Below are 19498 nucleotides of genomic sequence, written 5' to 3' on the forward strand. Positions count from 1 at the left end.
GATGTGTATCTAGCTGGGGTAATGTAGGCCCAGCACTCTTTCCTGCTTATGCAGGGGGTCGGACTCGATGATCCATTGAGGTCCCTTCCGACCCTAGCATCTATGAATCTATGAAACCCCCTGCGCAGATCTGTGGGCTGCTTCTCCTGGGAAGAGCTGGGGGATCGAACCAGGAGCTCCGGCTGACAGATAGATCCGCCCCAGCTCCCAGGCAGCTCACCCTGCTGAGCCATGCTGCACCCATACAATAGTGCAGGTGCCAGGCGGGGGGACAATCCCCGCTGCATGGGGGGCCTCTGCCACAAACCCTCAGAGGTCCCAGTCACCACTGCCAGAGCCAGTGAGCACACGGCTCCCATACTGCAGGCTTGTATTTAGTTTGTGGTCCACTAAAACCCTCAGATTTTCCTGCTGCACAGAAAAATGTAGAAAGAAGAAATAAACAGATCGTGGCAGAAGGAAAATTAGTCTGTCATGCAAAAAGAGGAAGATGAAAAAACAAACAAACCAAACTTAGGGTCCTAATATTAGAATCCAAAAAAATATTTAATTGAGAACAACCTCTCAAACTTTAGAGCAAAATTAACTAGTCTTGAAGGGTAAGGGTAAGCTCCTTTAGGTTGCAAATTCCCTGGGACAAGAAATTTTCCTTCTTGAACCTCTTAAATCTTAGTATTACCAGCTTTCATCTTCTCTCAAGATAACACTTCAGCTTATGGTAAAAAAAACATTTTCTCATTGTGAGAGCACAACCTAAAGAAACAGGAACTTTGCTTAAAAGAACATTTGGTAGTGACACTAATTTATTAACCTGATAACCTCTATGCATAATTAATTTAGAGTGGCTGCTGCATTTTTAATGTTTGTAGTGCTGCTGTGGTAATAAGCATTGTGTTAAAATTAATGCCTGTCTTGAATAGTGCTCCTATATTCATACTTACTTTTAAAGCGCCTGCCACATTTTTAGTGGGTGTTCAGACATGTTGTTAATTTAGCTTGTCAAGTAAGTTATTAATGTTGGCTTATCAGTTTATTTTTATAGTTTATTAACTTAAGTTTTTTCTATCACTTTTCTCTTACTTTGTTCATTTTATATGGTGATCCACATGTAAATCTATTTATTATATATGTGATGATACATTTATTGAATCACAGGCCTTGGCATATTGTGTCCAGTGGCCAACCATATCTTAGACATTACTTTACCTAAAAGAACAATTTGTGTGCTTCCCAAGAGGTGCTCCTCTTAGCCAATAGCTACTGTCTTCTAGACCATATAGTTTGTCTCCACTTACAGACACAGAAGCTTGCTTGGAGGAAAAAAAGGCCCATTCTTAAGTGGTGCAAGGTAAACTTTCCTAACCTAGACAAGGGTGGATAAAAATTAGCAATCAAAAAAAAACCCAACCCCAAAAACCCCACCAAAAAACTTGGCTTTTTTTATTTAATCATATTTTTTTCCATTAAGATGCTTTTAAAAAAACCAAAAAACTTACGTGAAGATGGTTTTAACTTAAGATATGTTAAAGCTCAAAGATATCATCATGGAAAAGGGACTATATCTTCTAATTATATACTATTTGAGATAATATATTCATATAGCCTTTTTAGAAATTTTATAAGCATGTCACAACAGGCCATGGACTACATTAGAGGCCCAATCTTATGGGGCTTCCCAGCAGCTCCTCCATAGATTAGTAAAGATTTAAAAAACCCGACTGTACCCAATGGGACTTAGTGCTCAGTCTCAAAGATCCCATCAAGCATTGTTCTGATGCTTAGTGTCAGTTCTCAAACTGTGGATTTGTGTTTCCAGAGATCATAGGCAGACAAGGTTCTTTGGGTAGATGTGATATTTTGTATTAGACCAGAGGTTGTCAACTGGGGGTACTTGGGAAGGGGCTAGGGGGTATGCATGGCTGGGTGGGGAGGAGTGCTGCCACCCACCATCCCGTGCCGCTGCCTCCCAGGAGCAGGGCTGGGGGGTTGGTGTGGAGGGCAAGGGTAGTGGCTCCCCTCTGTGGGCTGCACAGGTGCTGCCAGGCCAGTTGCATGCCACTGCATGCAAGCCCCCCGCTCATAATCCGGCTGCCGCTACACCCCCAGCCACCACCAGGACCCCTCCCCCCACTCCACCAGAAGTGTACCCAGAAGGGGTATATTCCTTAAAAAAGGACGAAAACACCTGTATTAGACCAACTAAATAGTTGGAAAAATTGTTCTTTGCAAGCTTTAGGGCACAAAAACCCTTCTTCAGGCATAGGGAGAGTTTGTCTCCAGAGATAACATCCTTGTTAATATCAGTATATGGAGAACAGAGATAACAAACTTGATTATGCACCCATCAGCCCTAGCATCTCTCTGCAAGTTTGTATACATGCAGTCAAGCCCTTACCTTTCTCTAAAAGTGTAAAGTTTCAAGAAATTAAATGAATAATGAACTTCCAACAACAAGAATGCATTTTTGGTAGAAAACAATTAAATGGAGGCTTCCTAACCAGTGATTTAAATCGATTTAAAACAAATCCACCCTGACCTAGACTGTTGGCTGAAAGTATCTATTAAGAATTTCGCCTAACAGACTCTTAAATCTCAGCATCATAGAAAATAGGCTGAAAGGGAGATTGCGTAGTTCATTCCTGAAACCAGGATCAACTATATCCAAACTATTTCTAAAGATGCTTGAAAAACAGCCTGGTGGTGAGCAGGGACCAGGACTCAGAATTGCCCTCTTGCAGTTGAGTGTCCTTAACCACTACAGAACTGTGTGTCACAATCCTGTTTTCTTAAACACGCGCATTGAAAAATAAAGTTCCCTTTGGTACACAGACAAAAAATAACCTGAGATGGTTCCATCCTTCCATATGTGAGGTCAACAACAGCCACAAAGAAACTGTTAAAACAGAGATATTAACAATTTGTTTGTGGTTGTTTTTGTCCTTCCATAATCTTCACAGATAACCTGTGTAATACCTCTCTCAGATTTCCTAGTTATCCTCCCAGAAGGAGTTCACAGGTCTGAGTAACCTTGAGTATGCATTGGAATACAAACATTCAGGGCTTTTGTTTTAAATAGAACCATAACCACCCATTTCCAGGCTAGCGGTTAAGATTTTCAAGACGAGTATGACATTGCCTGAAGAGATTAAACTAAAGACTTAAACCAGACCAAATGTGTTGCGGGGGGGGGGGGGAACGTTCAAACATGGTCTAGAACAGTGGGGGTCAGTCTTTTTGATAGGCGTGCCACAAATTAGCCCCGATCCTCTTCCCCTACCCAATCTGCTCCTTTGCTTTCAGTCCCATCTGCCAATGCGCTATTTGCTCCCTTCCCAATCTGCAATGTGCACACAGAGGCTGCCCATGCCACTTTTGGCACTTGTGGTGTGGGATGGCCACCCTGGTCTAGATATCTTCACAAGATTCCTCTCATGAGAAATCTCCACAACTCTGATCCGACTGAACTGAGGACATAAAAGAAGTCTCATCTTCTTTATATCCAATACCCAAATATTGACGAACTAAGCTACACCTGCCTAAACCAGTCTCTCAGCCAAGGTGCCAGGGCAGTCCTGGGTGCCACCATATCCTTTTAAGGTTGCCTCAAGGTGTGAGGAGATAAGCAAAGCAGGTAAGTGCAGGCCTGCCTAGACAAACCCCAAAGTTGCACAGTCTGCCGCATCTGTAATACATAAATTAGCTTTGAAGTTGGGTGACAATTCACCAAAGTTATGGAAGGGTGCAGTGAGTCTAATGATAGGTGTTTGGAGTCCAAAAAAGGTTGAAAAACCACTGGCCTAAACAGTTATTTATATAGTCTTCATGAGATATTCCCAAGTTTTCATATCATAGTCCTGATAGAGATTCACTCTATAACATCCCCTTATTAGCCATTCTTATGTCTCAACTGATCCACTACTTGAAATTTGTTCAACTTAGACTTTCCCAGGACTGTTTTTATAACCTATAGAAAAATCCTCACAGAAGCCAATATCAAAGCCTCCATTTATTTTGGTCGGGATTTTACCAAACTACTTTGGGAATTCATGAAGTGCAAGAAAATGTTAAAAAGGTACAAGCCTTAAAGAGATGTGGGGAAGATAGCAGCCAGCAACGTGTAACTTGTACACAAATTTGCAACGTGATAAGGCACCAAACAAAGCCCAAGAGAATTTTACACTGCATGCCCATAGGTTAGGGCTGTTAGGGCTTAGGTAGATGTTACATTTGTCACACCTACGAGCTACTGCACAACACAAAAAAAATTGCGGCTGATCCACCACAAAAATGGTAGATTGATAACAAATTTAACATATGGACAGGACTCTTCACCCTCCACTATCTCACAGTGCTCCATTCTCCACAGCTAACTCAGCGGTAAATTTTCAGGGAGCCCTGAAGGGGCTGGTCTGCAGTTGTCCTTATTTTCTTTATTTCTCAGGTACTGATGTCTATGTAACCATATTTGCTAGCATCCTTAAATTCATATAATTTTATCACTTAATTTTTACCTGTCCTGCTTTGAACACCATTTAGTCCTCTCCATCACTCTGTAAAAATGATTGTTTCATCATTCTCTCCAATATTCCTTCATTATCTTTAAGTTTTTCAGTTGTAATAATTTATAATTTAATCTATAATTGAAACGTACCCACGGTTTTCTGCGCCATGTAAAAAGTTACTTTTTACAAAATTCAAGATGTTATGACATTATTGGACTAGATATACGAGATGACTGGTCAATTTGCAGACCTGTGTCTTAAGAGACTCGTTACTACACTTTAACTTGGAAAAAACACTATATATTCACCTATCTACCCATTTCAGCCTATCAAGCTGCCCATCATAATCTTACCTCCCTCAGACCCTTACTGTTCTAAATATTAAAACGATCATATTTGATGTTTGCACAGGCCTCCAATCTGGATTATAACATTTCCTTTCTAGTTGCAAGTAGATATAGAGTAAATCAAAATGCTAATGCAATAGAATTCATCTGAAAAAACGAACATTATATTCAAGTAACCTTCATTCTAAAATCAATGATTTATGGTTTGCATTTGTACTGACGCAAGATCTTATATTCGATACAAATCTCTTGAATGCATGCATACTTTAAAAATGAACTATTTCCCTCCTGCACTTGGTGCTTCTTTGTCTTCAGATGTATTACTAAATGAAGATTTACATTTTAGGTATTATGTAGGGGTGCACCAATAGAGATTTGGGTGGTCTGACACCGATAGCCAATATTTAAGGAGGCATATCAGTCAATACCGATCTTATACAGCTGCCAACATGTGGTGAGTCCGGTGGGGTAGAAGGGGAGTTGAGAGGGAAGGGGCATGGGGGGGGCAGATCAACACCCCCCCCCGTGAGGGAGGGGGAGGGACAGGGGCCTATGAACTGCATATTTGGCACCACTGATCTAAATTAATGTGCACACACAATTCAGTGATAGTTTCTAGCTCCCCTGCTCCTCAACCCTGCTAATTTTATTTGGAGAATCATCTCCAGAAAACATAGCTAAATACTGGCAAAACCATTCTTGAAAACTCAAACAAAATAGTCATGCCCACCAGCACATTTGTAAAACTTTGATCTTGAACACATATCTTTACGGAAGAACAAAATGGCAGCTTAAGGGTTTTGGGGAGTTTTTTGAGGGGGGGCAGGGGGTTGAACAGTTAACATGGAAAAGTGACTGCAAATTCCTGAAACTGTACATGACTAGTCAGTTTAACGATTTATTTTTTGCTAATTAGGCCTCAGAAGTGTAACAACAAAGAAGGAAAAATAGTAGGAATATAAAAGTAAATTCAGGCATGACTCTAATCAGAGCCAGCTGCTTTGAAACAAACCAGCAAAATACCACTAGTGTCAAAACATATCAACTGTCATAAAACCAAATATAACAAGTCTCAATGCCCCACTCTATCATGTCATTAATTGAATCTGTGGCCAAGTGCTCCCCCATGGCTGGGAGCCCCATCAACTGAGGGGCTCCCCGCCACACGGGTGCACCACCCACTTCCAGCTCTCTAGCAGACAAGGCTTGCAAATGACAGCAATGTTCCCAGCACTGCCCTCACTATGACCCTTGTCGCTGTGAGGCTCACGGCAGGGAGAACGCTGCCACCGCTGCTAAGCCTTATCAGCTGCGGGGATGGCGGGGGGCAGTGTTGTTGGCTGTGGGGCAAGCTCTGCTGCCATTGTGAGCCCTACACTTCACGAGGCTTGCAGTGATGACATTTTCTCCACTGCATGCCTCACAACTCATGAGGCTTATGAGCATTCCCAGAGCTGCCCATGAAGAAAGCCCCACAGCCCACATCAACTGTGGGGCTCAGCCATAGGAGCTGATGCAGAGGGAGCCCACGATCGTGATCCTTGGCTCCCCCTGGACTGGTGATATGGCCTGATGGAATCTAATGCACCATCCCACAATCACGTCTCCTATCATGCACATGTAGCATGGCAGAAGGCATGATTACACGGATCACGTGTTAGATCCCATTGTGCTTTCACCTGCATGTATAGAAGGGCCAAGCATTAAACACATTCTGTACATTAAACGAAGGCACATTTCAAATAGGAACGCATAATAAAAAAAAGTATTTAAAATTATCCTTATTCACTCAGTTTAAAGATCTAAAGTTAGACTGGCAGGAGTAAATTATACAAACTAAAATTTGGCAGAAGCTTTACACATTTTCTGGACAGCATGCTAGTCAAGATGTACATACTAAAAGTACTCATTAAGTTTGGGAAACATAAGTAAATTTTGATGATAGCTATCCAAGAACAAGATATTTGGTGATTCAAGCCAAGTTTTCAAATGCTGATGCCTTAATGGGGCATCAAAATTTTGCATCTGAACACTCAAATGATCTAGAAAGATATTTTCTGTATTTGGACTTCAGGAAGAAATTCAATCAGCTATCTGTTCTTTTATTTATTAAATGCTAGCGGTTCTCCCTTGTTTCCTTGGTGCATCCTGCTTATTCTGTGTTTGATGGGTTTTGATTTTGAACTCCTGGAGCTGGGGAACATCTTTATTTCATATCTGGTTTATTACTGTCATCACTTAAATAAGTATTTTTACTTTATAGATACTTGTTGAAATTAAAAATAAAAAACACATATAATATTTATCTTAATGTCATTAATTCAGACTACAGAACCAGAGCTTCATTAAAAATGAAACAAAAATGCATATTTTTGGAAAGTACCTGTAGACTTCCTACCGGAGCCTTTTTTGCTTCTTGGACTTCTTTTTCCAACTGTCTGTATTTCTAGAACAGGTTTTTGCTCTGTGTGGATGTCTGTATGGAGGCTTATAAAGCTCTTCCCAGTCGCCTCTTCTTTACTGCTCAGTGAATAATGTCCACTATCCAGGTTTTCATTATTATTGATACTGTCCTGCTCAACCTTTTCCTGCCTTCCCATTGCACTGTCACTGCTGGTCAGGAGCTCAGTCCCATCACCAAATTGATTTTCATTTTCATCAGATGAAGGAGCCAAATGAGTTCCCACACCTTGTACCCCATCACCAGCCTGAAGCCTGTCTTTTGAGACTATCTGGGGATCATTTGTAGGAAACTGTCTGTCATCCATTAGCACGTCACTTGTGGAACTCCTTAAACTCCAAAGCAGTTCTTAGGTCTAAAAATAAAAACAGGGAGAATGTTTATGATGAGGGCACAGAGAGATCCTAATGTCTAATTTCAGCCAAAATGGAATATTACACCAACCAAGTTAAATAGTCCTCCAAAACAACTAGAGGCCCTTAAAAAACAGGAGCATTACTGCTTCAGTGGAACAAAGTTTCTCTGCATGTCACAACTGTTGTGTGTGTAGTACTGCTCTGGAGGACAACAGAGTATACTGTTGGGTCTGTAATTGGCATGATTTATTTATCTATGGCTAATCTCAATTACCTGACCTATAATACAAACCCCTGACCTTCATGGCAATATTTATTTATTTGATGATACTCTTCCCAACAAAGGCTCAGGGAGGCTTATAATAAAAGATACTACAGTTTCTTTAAGCAGATAAAATATTAAAATAATCATTCTTGGCCAGAAAAATCAATATTTATCTGTATTTAAAAAAAAATACAAAATAAAAATATTCTTTGTGCTTAAAGCCTATATAAATAACTAACCAACCCCCAGTGAAGAATAAAGGTGCAGGGGAGACAACTCATGTTTGCCAGACACAATATTGCTTCAAATATGCAAATATAACAGCCCTGCCACAAGATTTGGATGCATATGAGAACTGTTTACCACATTAAATCATCACTTTGCTTTTAAAGAACATTAAACATATTCTCAGCATGAAGAGCAGATGGAACATGAATAAGAAACTGACCCCGCCGCCCACCCAACATGGACTGATTTTCCCTTTTTTATGCATGTGTAACTTTCATGAATGTGTATCATAGCAAGAACAGACCTCAATCAGAGAGAGCTGTTCTGCACTTGCTGTAATTATATGATTGTATCAGGTTTTTTGGTTAGTTTGTGAATTTTAGGTTTGTTTTTTTTTTGGGGGGGGTTACTAGCATTGCAGTACTGCCCCAAGTTATTAAGCTATTACAACAATGCATTGCGTACACTGGGAAAGATTACCTGAAGTGTTAAACGGCATAGCTAAAAAATTCTAGCCATGCTTGTATTAAGACAGAATTTAAACAAGCTTCCAAATATTTTAAGGAAAAAGGAAAAATACATTTTATAGAGCATATCTTAAAACAGATTATTTTTAGAATAATTATACTTTTTAAGGACAACAACAAATTAATACTTAAGGAAACCCTAGAATTTAAAAGAATTTTCCTCCCATTGCCCAAGAAAGGATGAAAAGACTTAAATAAAGCCAATATTTTCTAAAATTATTTTTCTAAGCAATTGCTGTAGTTAATCACAGACTGAATGGTCACTAGATGAATCACAAGAAAGATGAGCCACACAATAAAGTAAGAATGCATGTTATATGTTGTGCTCCCCCCCTAAACAAAGCTTAAGATACCTTTTACAGAAAATCATACTGAAGATCCCCAAGGTCAAATGCAGTAATTCTGGCACATGAATAGATAAATCAGTATTATTCAACAGGTGGCCCATGAGGTATTAAACCGCATATCTTCCAACTGTTGCGGCTGCAGGAGCTAGGGGATCCAGGCACCCCATTTCTCCAGCTTCCCCTTCCTGCCCCTGCTCCTATCTCAGGGGGCTGGGGAAGTGCAGCATGGTGCAGCCTGCAGCTCAGGGTGCTTCAGTGGCATGTCCCCATCCAAAACCACAGAACAGTCTCCTTTTCAAACCTAACTTTTTGTCCTGAAAATTGAATTTATAGACTTATTAATTGTTTAGTAATTATACATTCTATGTTCATGCAATTATCGGAGGGAGGCAGTAATTTGAAATGAATGTATTGCATGTTATTGTCTGTATAACTATTAAAACTTGATTCTCCAGACGCATCTAATTATAGGCTCAAGACTGGAATACTGATTAGTTAAAAATATCACTCTGTATTTAATTTTTTAGAATCCTATTTGGCATTCTGCATATATATCTATTGCTTCTCCTTGAGATGACTACACTTCATTTGAAAGAAAAGGCAGTGCTGGACCTTGTCAGGACCCACCAGAAGTTAAAAGCTGCAACGAGTATTCACCCTCAAAGGGAGGCAAATCAAACTGTTCCTGAGGCCCTGGTAAGTAAATTCTAGCAAGTTAACGTGTCATCTCTTAAACTGTAAGAATAGTATTTTGAGAACAGGAGAATTTTTCCTGCTTTTATCATAGAAGTAAGTCATTCAAAGCAGTAGAGGCTTTTTTTAAAGTTGTAGAAACACTGACAAATATTCATTTTAAACAAGAGGCAATTAGACTTAAAATTAAACAATTTAGATTAGTTCTACCCTTTCTATTTGAAAACTGCTTTTAAAAAGTCATGCCAAAAAAACAATACACACAGCAAATATCAGGGAAAGATTTTTTAATAAAATTAGCTACATTTTAGTTTTCTTACTTGTTACCATTTTCAAAGAACTTTGCAAATATTAACACACAATAGTTTATGAAGAGAGGAGTAATGCTACTCCCTACCTCTCCCTCCCCCCTTTAAAGCAAGTAACAGTCCAACTGCAAAGAGGAAATCACTAGAACTGGATGGACTGAAATTCTGGAGGATCAAAACTTTTACATAATTCATCATACCACTGAACTACATTTCTCCCTCTCAATGTATAGTGCAAGGAAAACAAGATCCTAATGTGCTTAAACAAGGTTTTTCTCATTACTGTAGTCACAGAGAAATGTTCCCTTGACAGTGAGTGACATGTTCTTTTCCCCACAAAAGAAACAAGCTCAGACAGAAATACTAATCTCCTTCCGTTCTTTTAATGTCTAGTTTCAATCATAAACTTATACTTGCTTTGTTTTGGAGTACTACAGCTACCACACATTAACAGTTCTGTTGCTCAGTGGTTCTCGTTACCTATCACAGTAAAACTGACCATGAAAAATCCATGTCTTCCAACAGGGCTCAGCAGTGCTACAAAACAAGTAAATGAGAAGCCAAAAAAGAATTCCTGCAGCAAAAATTTCTTTTTGGACAGTGCCAACATCTTGATTTTCAAGTGGAAGCTGTTTGATTTACTTTGTGCTACCAACCATACTAACATTCCAGTCCTGCCATTCACTGTTTTCACTCACAGGGCATTGGTTCTGCAAACCGTGAGACTTTATTCCTGTACTGTCTAAGGATGTTTAGCCCTTCTTGACTGAATCTCAAGTACTACCTTTTACAAAAAATAAATTAAATTAGTGATGATTATATAGTAGTTGCTTGTCACATATGAATGTCTATATTTCACAGGTTTTGTCACTGAAAAGTAATAGCATGCAAATAATATATTTACAAAAAGTATTGTGGTTCTTCCCATATAGGCTTTTGTGCTCCTTTCGCTGGCTTTGTTGCACTGATAAACATTGGACAGAACTGAGCTGGTGAACAAAGATGATTTGGTTCAAGTTGCCACACAGATTGATGCCATTGTTAAAAACAGAGAGAAAAAGAGATTGTAATTACAGTTCTAGTCCAGAAGAAGAAAGAAAATAGTTTGCTAAATGGCAAAAAAAAAATATGCAGAGAGGAAATTACATACATAAAAAACCCCACTCTGTCCATGCACTCTTATGTACCCACCACTATGGTGTCTAGGTGCTATATTTATTGACACTGATTCATTTCTATTAAAAAGGGCTAGGCACTTCACCCATCCTTTTATTTCATAGTACTTTAATGTCAACACATTTTTATTTTAGTTGCTTGTTTTTATTTGGAATCATGCTGTACTTTTCATTCAACATCCTTACTGAGGAAAAACCAACCTATAATAATGGTTCTTGCACTGACTCAGGGTCCCTTCCTCATTCTCATAATGAAGAGCTCCATAGCCATAAATATATTACCAAGGACATCCTCCAGAGTTTCACTCAGCATCCCCAATCCCAGCTGTCATGGGAAGTCATGGCAATGGCAAATAGGAAGGGGGAGGTTTTACAATAACTCAGGTTGGGCATAATCCAGGATGATCAAGCCTTGTGCAGGGGGTTGGACTAGATGACCCCCGAGATCCCTTCCAACCCTAATTTTCTGTGGTTATAAAGTCTTTAAAGATTAGAAATAGAACCCTAAGCTGAATGTAGATTTGGAAAGCAAAACCAGAAAAGAACACAATGCATTTGCAGGATACAAAACTACTGACCTTTCTTTAGCAAGCAGATGGCTATACATACAAGATGCATACTTTCATGGTTTTCCTTTCATTGATCTCAAAGCCCTCCACAAAGTATTATCATCTCCTTTTATAGAAAAGGAACTTAGGCACAAGGCTAAGTGACTGACCTAGGGACACTCAACAGGTCTATGGCACAGCTGAGAAAAGAACATAATGTTTCTTGATTTCCAGTCCGTCTCCTGTGGCTACTGCATGCCCAGCCACACAGTAATATAGACTAGAACAAATTGCCTGAACTAAGTCCTCACTAAAGAGTGACAGCACATTGCTAGCTAGTTGAAGACAGAAAAGGCATTTTTCATTTACTGCTATTTAAGTGTCTAGGAACAATATTTATTCAAACAATATTCAAACTGTACACCACTTTGATAATCAGAAAGAAAGATGCAGAAACTGGAAAGATTAGAAGACTGTGTAGTTCTTTGTGTATTAATGCCTTTTTAACTAGTATTACCACTAGATTAGCAGAGCTAAGGAAAAGGCAGCTCTACTTTAATCATAGGCTGAGAGAAATAAATACATGAAAGCCATAGATGATGATCAAAACCTTACCTCTGTTAAACATTTAGAAGTGCATTTACATTATACTGGATGAACATTCTCGGATTTCCTGCATTTGTCTTCCAATCCTTTCAATACCATTATTTTACTTTTATTTCTAAAGTTTTGGTTATGTATTCATGGAGGACAGGGGAGGTCCCAGACAAATGGAAGAACCTGGAAAATTATACAAGAGTCAGCCTACCTGAGAACATTTGGAGAATAAGGTGATAGAGCCAAAATGGTTTTGTCAAGAACAAATAATGGAAAGCCAATCCAGTTTCTTCATTGACATGGTAGCTGGCCTACTTGATAAGAAGGAAGTAGCAGATGCAATATATTTTCTGCAAGGCTTTTGATGCTGTCCCACATGACATTCTCATAATCAAAGTAGGACACTAGTTGATTAAGAATGGACTTGATGCTATTTTGATAAAGAGGATGAAGATAATACAGCACATAAGAACATATTTTAAAATAATTGTTGAGCAATTCATAGTGCTATGAACATCTTATCTTATTGCAAAGTTGTTTAAATACAGGAACTGAAAACTCACACCTGTGAACAAAGGGTAATTATAAATAACTTCTGAAAAAAGCATGGATTTTTGAGCACACACCACATGGGTCAATACTGGATCCAAGCTTACTCAACAGCTTTTTTAATGCTAGAGGGTATAATGAGCATTTTAATTATATAGGGAAGTGTTGTTAAACAGGAAGGAGCTGAAAATGCTAGTTGAGAACTGAGAAATTTAAAGACAAAAAGCTTAAAGATATAAGATGTAGGCAGAAACAAGTTGAAATCTGTTTCTGAAAAATATTCATGTTAATTCACTGGAAAAAAAATATCGGAAACAAGGCTATTAAGCAGAAAAGAAAGCCAGAAAGCTATAATGCTGGCTGAGACACAGGAGCGTTTCTAGAGAAAAGAGTATAAACATGAATTACTTTTCTATATGGCTGACAAATGGGCCAGTGCAATCTTTGGCTATGTACATCAGGGTATGGGCTTGGGTATGAAATAGGAGGCATTGGTACCGTCTTTTTACAGATATGGTCTGCCACACCAGAAAAGCTGTGTTCAGCTCTGGGTGCTACGTTCCCAGAAAGGTTTACAGCAGGGCTGCCAACTTCTAAGTGGCCAGGGGCCACATGCCCCCTCTGCAGGCTGGACCAGCAAGGGCCATACACCACATGGCTACACAAGTGTAAACCAGGGGGTCCCAAGGCTGCACAATATATGGGTGCCTCCCCTTTCCCCCTCCCCATGCACATGGGCTTCCTAGCCTCACTCTCAAGCTGACAGTGGGCTGCACTACACTGTACTGCACCACCTCCCTCAGACAGGAACCAGAAATGAAAGCTTGGGGGAGGGATAGAAACCCCAGCTCCTACTGCAGCTGGAGTAATGCGGGGAGCAGCTGCTGGTGGGAGTCTGGGGGCTGCAAATTAACTCCCTGCAGGACACCAGTTGGACAGCCCTGGTTTACATATTAGTTCAGAGTAGAGCAAAAAAGGTGATTTTGAACCAACTTTCAGCAAAGGATTATGAATATAGTTAAATATCTATGTTGGGGGAGACTGGAGAGAACATATGTCTTCTTAGACACAAGGGCATGAACACAACCTCTATATATACAAGTAGCAGAATAAAAATCAAGAAAATGAGAAACACCTTAAGCTGGCTGCTTCCTGTCAGTCAAATATATTAGGCTGTGAAATGTAAAATAAACTCACAGTGAAGTGGAATAAATCACGTCTCTTCAGACACAAACCTACGATGGACAAAATACTAACACATTTACTTCAGAGAATAATTTTGCATTGGAAGGAATATTAACTAAATGCTCTGAAAGGTCCTTTCCATCTCAAACTTCTATGAAATATAATACTTTAAATTTTCATAGATTCATAGATGCTAGGGTGGGAAGGGACCTCAACAGATCAGAGTCCAGCCCCCTGCCTAGGCAGGAAAGACTGCTGGGGTCAGACAACCCCAGCTAGATGCCTGTCCAGCCTTCTCTTAAAGACCCCCAAGGAAGGAGAGAGCACCACCTCCATTGGAAGCCCATTCCAAATTTTGGCCACTTACCATGAAGAAGTTTTTCCTGATATCTAGCCTAAATCTGCCCTGTCAGTTTGTGACCATTGTTCCTTGTTACCCCAAGAGGTGCCCTGGTGAACAGAGCATCTCCGATCCCTTGCTGCATCCCTGATGAATGTGTTGGCAGCCATAAGATCACCTCTCAGCCTTCTCTTGCAGAGGCTGAAGAGGGCCAGGTCCCTCAGTCTTTCCTCATCGGGTTTGTCCTGTAAACTATTATGGACAATATTAGTGTCTTGCAGTTTTCTGGATAACTAATGTAAATTTTGTTTATGGAATCCTACTGACCTCAAGCAACATAAAATAGTTCACAGTTAAAACAGACTGTGTTGCTGAAGAATTTATCAGAAAGTTAATCTCATCTCATATACTATGGGTGTGTCTTGTTGGTCTCTTCCATGGACCTTAATTTGCAGACACATTACTGGACCAGCTGATCTTGAAAGTCTTATGTTGAACTGCATTCCATCATGTTATTCTCTAGCAACAGCAATTGCGTATTTTATAGTCAACTAATCCTAGAGCTGGGTAGGCTGAGCCATATGGTGATCACGAATTGACAAAAACAAAAAAATCATCTGGGCAACTGAATGATGAATTAACTAAATTTTATTTACTTTAGTGTCTCTCTGCAGAGAGGTCTATTGAAATTTGGGGCCAACTAGGCAATATCATAGAGGGAATTTCCTTTCTTTCACTACTGCTAATACTCGGGATATGGTAGCAAGAGAGAAACTTACTGCAGCAGCCTCATGCATATATTTAATGATTAGTTGGCTGGGTATCTTTTACCTTTTATTATTATTTTATGCGGCAAGGAAAGCACAAGGCAGTTATGAACTGATGAAAAGTTTCCAGCTTAGTTTACTGTCTAATGTATGTTTTATGTTTATTGCTTTTTTTTAAATACCCCAAGACTACCATTCCTGTACTTCTGGTTATCTTTCACAAAGGTCAAATAGTAGCAAAGCTTTCTTTAAGGGTAAAAATATATCAGCTGGCAATATTGGCATCTGGGAAAAGAAACCTTTTATAAATGATTGTACACTCTTGCTAGAGGTCTACCTAACACAATGAGGCAGCTGGCTGATTTTTTGGGTAGATCCTGGTGCTAGCCACCATTTTCACAGGCTGAACGCAGCACCCCACTCCTCTCCATGTCTCTGATTGGTCGAGGGGCCCCAGTGGCCCCACCCTTTGCCACTAATTGGTTGTGGGGGCTGTCTGTCATAACCCCCACTGATTGGTTGTAAGGGCTGTCCATCATGTGACCCACCCCTTGCCACTGATTGTTGGAGGGGCGGGGCCACACAACAGGCAGCACTCTCAGCCAATCACCAGTGAGGGGTAGGCATAGCAGTCATCTTGCTGGGAACCCCTCCCCCCCCCAGGTTAGCTGGGTTGGGGGTGGAGGTTGCAGCAAGACTGGCATTTTTCATGAAGCCCACCATTTTTCATAGAGCCCGCCTGATTTTACAGGTTCTATGAAAACTACACAATCGCAAATTGGGTAAGTCCCTACTGATATCTCATCTTTGCTCCTTGCTGTTCCTCTGTTCTTCAGGTGACAGTCACAAATCCTCAATTTCATTTTATGCAGGGAACCCCAGAGAGGAAAAAAAATATGGTTTTGGGGATAGGGAATAAGGAGCTGAATTCCGGACAAAGCTGAAGTGAGAAAAACTTACATGAAGGAAAAAACTTCCAATATAGGTAAGTGGTTCTCAACCTTTTAGATTCAAGGCACCCTTCAGAAAAAAGCCAGTTCTTAGCTTTCAGGTATTTTCTGAAGATGGAAAAATCAATAGTAGAGCAATTCTGCTGTTGCAAAGAACTCAGAAAGACCACAACAGGTGGCAGTGTTTTTGACACTCTGGATTCCACTCTGAAATCTCTAGGTTTATCTTGTGAATCAAGTGCAAGTATTTGCACATCTGAGCATGCTAATAATGTATGGTAGCCTGCAACACCCTTAAAAGGATCTCATATCACCCTGGCTGAGAATCACTGATATAGATACTGTAGAAAAGGAAGACTAGAAAGGGCCTAAAATGTCATCTACTCCTCCTTAGCTTCCTATAAATATCTGTCTGGTTAAAGATAAATTTAAATCAGCAAACAAGCTCAAAATCTCAGCTCGTTGTAAGTCAGTTAGTTCCCCATCTCATTTATTTCTCCTGTCTGGTACCCGCTTCCCTTTGGAACCAAGTAGGAACGAAGCGGAAAGCATTACCACCGAACCCAGATCCTTCCCAGCTTTAGGTTCCTTAACCCACAGTAAAGAATTGCTGAGGGGCTCCAGTCAATGGAAGAAGTACCCTGTGAAGTAAAAGCTTCAGCAAAAAGCTTGCTGTTACAATTCAGAAAACCTCTGTGAACTAGACACATTACAAAAAAACCTGGATACTGGATAATGATGAACTGTAGTGGCTGATAGTACTAGCTGAAAGTACACAAGATGTTGTATATTTGTGAGAGGGAGGACAGATCAGATAAGAAGGAGGTACCGTGCTTCAGGTGATGATCATCGCCTCAGAGGGTCAAACCATTCCAGATTTTGAAAAAGTTTTGCTCTATATTGGGCTATAACAGGGGTGGGCAAAATGCACCCCACCAAGCCATTCTATCTGGCCCTTGGGCCCCTACAAAATTTAGAAAATTAATACTTATCTGCCCCTGGCTGCCTGTCATGGGGCCCTCAATGGCTTGCCAAAACTCAGTAAGCTGCCCTCCACCCAAAGTAACTGCCTACCCCTGGGCTATAAGCACAAGATTCAAGAGAACCCTGAGAATGGCTTAGTTTGGGGGAAGGAAAAAAATGATTACTGTAAGTATACAGTCTCAGCATCTAACCTTACACTGCCAGCTGGGATAATTACCACCCTGAACGGTTGCTTCACAGCATGAACTTATTAGTGGTTTAGCACACACAAGATCTTCTTGTTATATACAGTCTCATTATTGGATATCCTTAGTCCCAGAAAACCTCACTAAACAGCTTCTTGACTGTCTGCCATGAGCTTGCCATATTTCCCTTCATAAAAGAGTACATCATAGATATAAATACCCCCTTACAAGTTTCCTGCTTCCTTGGTCAGATATACTGTTAAATAGAACTATCTTTCAGACTATGTAAAGCCTGAACATCCTGCAGGAAGCTTATACAAGCATTAGTGCTTGGTATAATTGCAGTGCATCTACAATAACCTGGCTGTACATATACACAGCTTAGTGGTTTGTCACTTTCTGGTATTAATATGGCAGTTCTCAAGTGACATTTACAGGCATTTTACCTTGTATCTATAGAGATATATACATGCACATTCTCCCCATGCTTTTTTACGTTTTAACTTTCTCTATATTATACAGCCTTGAAAAGCAATAGTGGAAACACCAGCAAGGTACAAACTCTACTCTTCCACTTTTACCTTTAGGAGGAAAAAAATGGTTTTTTATCCTGTCAGATACAAAATTGCTCACCTCAAAGGACAGAGAGAGCAAAAGGCTGCAAAGCTACATCATCATATGGCTAAAAATATACATCTTTTAAAAAATCTACACTAAAACGGTGATGTTTTAAACTACAGAAATAGAAAGGGAAAAACCAAATATCAAGAGGTATAGCAATATTCTCTGCCCCAACTATTTTGTTATACCGTATTAGGGTTAATCTGCATCCAATTCAAGAACAGATCATAGAATCATATCTCTGGGACCTCAGGAGATCATCTAGTCCAACCCCCTGAGTAAAGCAGGACCATCCCTAGTCATACCACAGTACATTTTACTGTAGGGCTTTAAATGAACTAAACTAGTCTATAAATTGTTTTAGGGAAGTTTGCGCAACTTCAAGTTAGATGAGTGCTCAAACTGCATGCAGCCTGCAATGAAGAAAGGATTGTCATAGCTTTCAACCATTTAAAAACAAATAAGAGACAATAATTATTATATTATTGTACTATTATATAACTATTGTACATTTGAAAAGATTAAATCTAAGTATTTCCATCTTGTCTTATGCTGCAGCTAGTTAATTTGTGTTCTAAAAAATACCTGACAATCTTTTTAAATTTCACCGGGCCAAAATTCTATATTTGGTTACAATGACACGGGCAGTTAGCATTAGGGGCTATAGGCTTTACAGGCAGGATAGAGAAGGAAGGACAGGCGGGGGTGTGGCGCTCTATGTCAAGGAGCAATACACATCCTCTGCCAGTAAAATGGGGTCAGAGGGGCAAGCGGAAGTGCTCTGGGTCAAGATACAAGGGGGCCGTGGGGAGAGGGATCCAACAGTGGGGGTCTACTACAGACCCCCAACCAAGGGGAGAAGCTGGACCAGGAATTTTCAGGCCAGCTTGCAGAGGCACTTAAGGCAAGGGATGTAGTTGTCATGGGTGATTTCAATTACCCAGACATCTGCTGGGAGGAACAGTCAGCCAGGTTGGACTGTTCCAGGAGGTTCCTGGCCGAGATACAGGACCTCCACTTAATTCAGGAGGTGCACAGTCCCACCAGAGAAAATGCCCTGTTGGACCTGGTAAATGACCTCCAGGTCCTTGACCATCTGGGTGATAGCGATCATCGCTTGCTGGAATTCACCATCCAGCGCAGGGTGTCAAGGGCCTGCAGTAAGGTAGTAGCCCTAGACTTCAAGAGGGCCAACTTCAACGAGTTGAGATTGGGAGAGGCACTGGGGTTCTCAAGAGCAGGAGAGCTCAGTGCCCAAGATGAGTGGTTGTTCCTTAAGGAGATGATACTCAGGGCCCAAGGGGTGACCATCCTAACAAAAAGCAAGGGGGGCAGGAGTGCCCAAAAGCCCCCCTGGCTCACAAAGGGCATCCGGGAATGCCTGACTGCCAAAAAGGCAGCATTCAGCCAGTGGAAGTGTGTACTATTTCCAAAGAGGAGTATACCTCCTCTGCTCGGGCCTGTCAGGAAAGCTAAAGCGGACATAGAGCTAGGACTTGCATCCAAAATCAAAGATAACAAAAAGTCCTTTTTCAAATATATAGGGAGGATGAAGAAAGCACC

The 19498-nt window shown here is 40.4% G+C and overlaps 1 protein-coding gene across 1 annotated transcript in view; it reads right to left on the reverse strand.

Annotated features, from left to right (window-relative positions):
• CNST (consortin, connexin sorting protein) overlaps nt 1-19498 on the reverse strand; it is a 94211-nt gene that overhangs the window by 61786 nt on the left and 12927 nt on the right. The window contains exon 3 of the mRNA XM_019549757.1: nt 7233-7665. Within this exon, the coding sequence (XP_019405302.1) occupies nt 7233-7617 (385 nt within the window). The 5' untranslated portion in view covers nt 7618-7665. The remainder of the gene's footprint in view (nt 1-7232; nt 7666-19498) is intronic.

The sequence above is a fragment of the Crocodylus porosus genome, unplaced genomic scaffold (assembly GCF_001723895.1).
Source record: "Crocodylus porosus isolate Cpor-Errol unplaced genomic scaffold, CroPor_comp1, whole genome shotgun sequence".
NCBI lineage: Eukaryota > Metazoa > Chordata > Crocodylia > Crocodylidae > Crocodylus > Crocodylus porosus.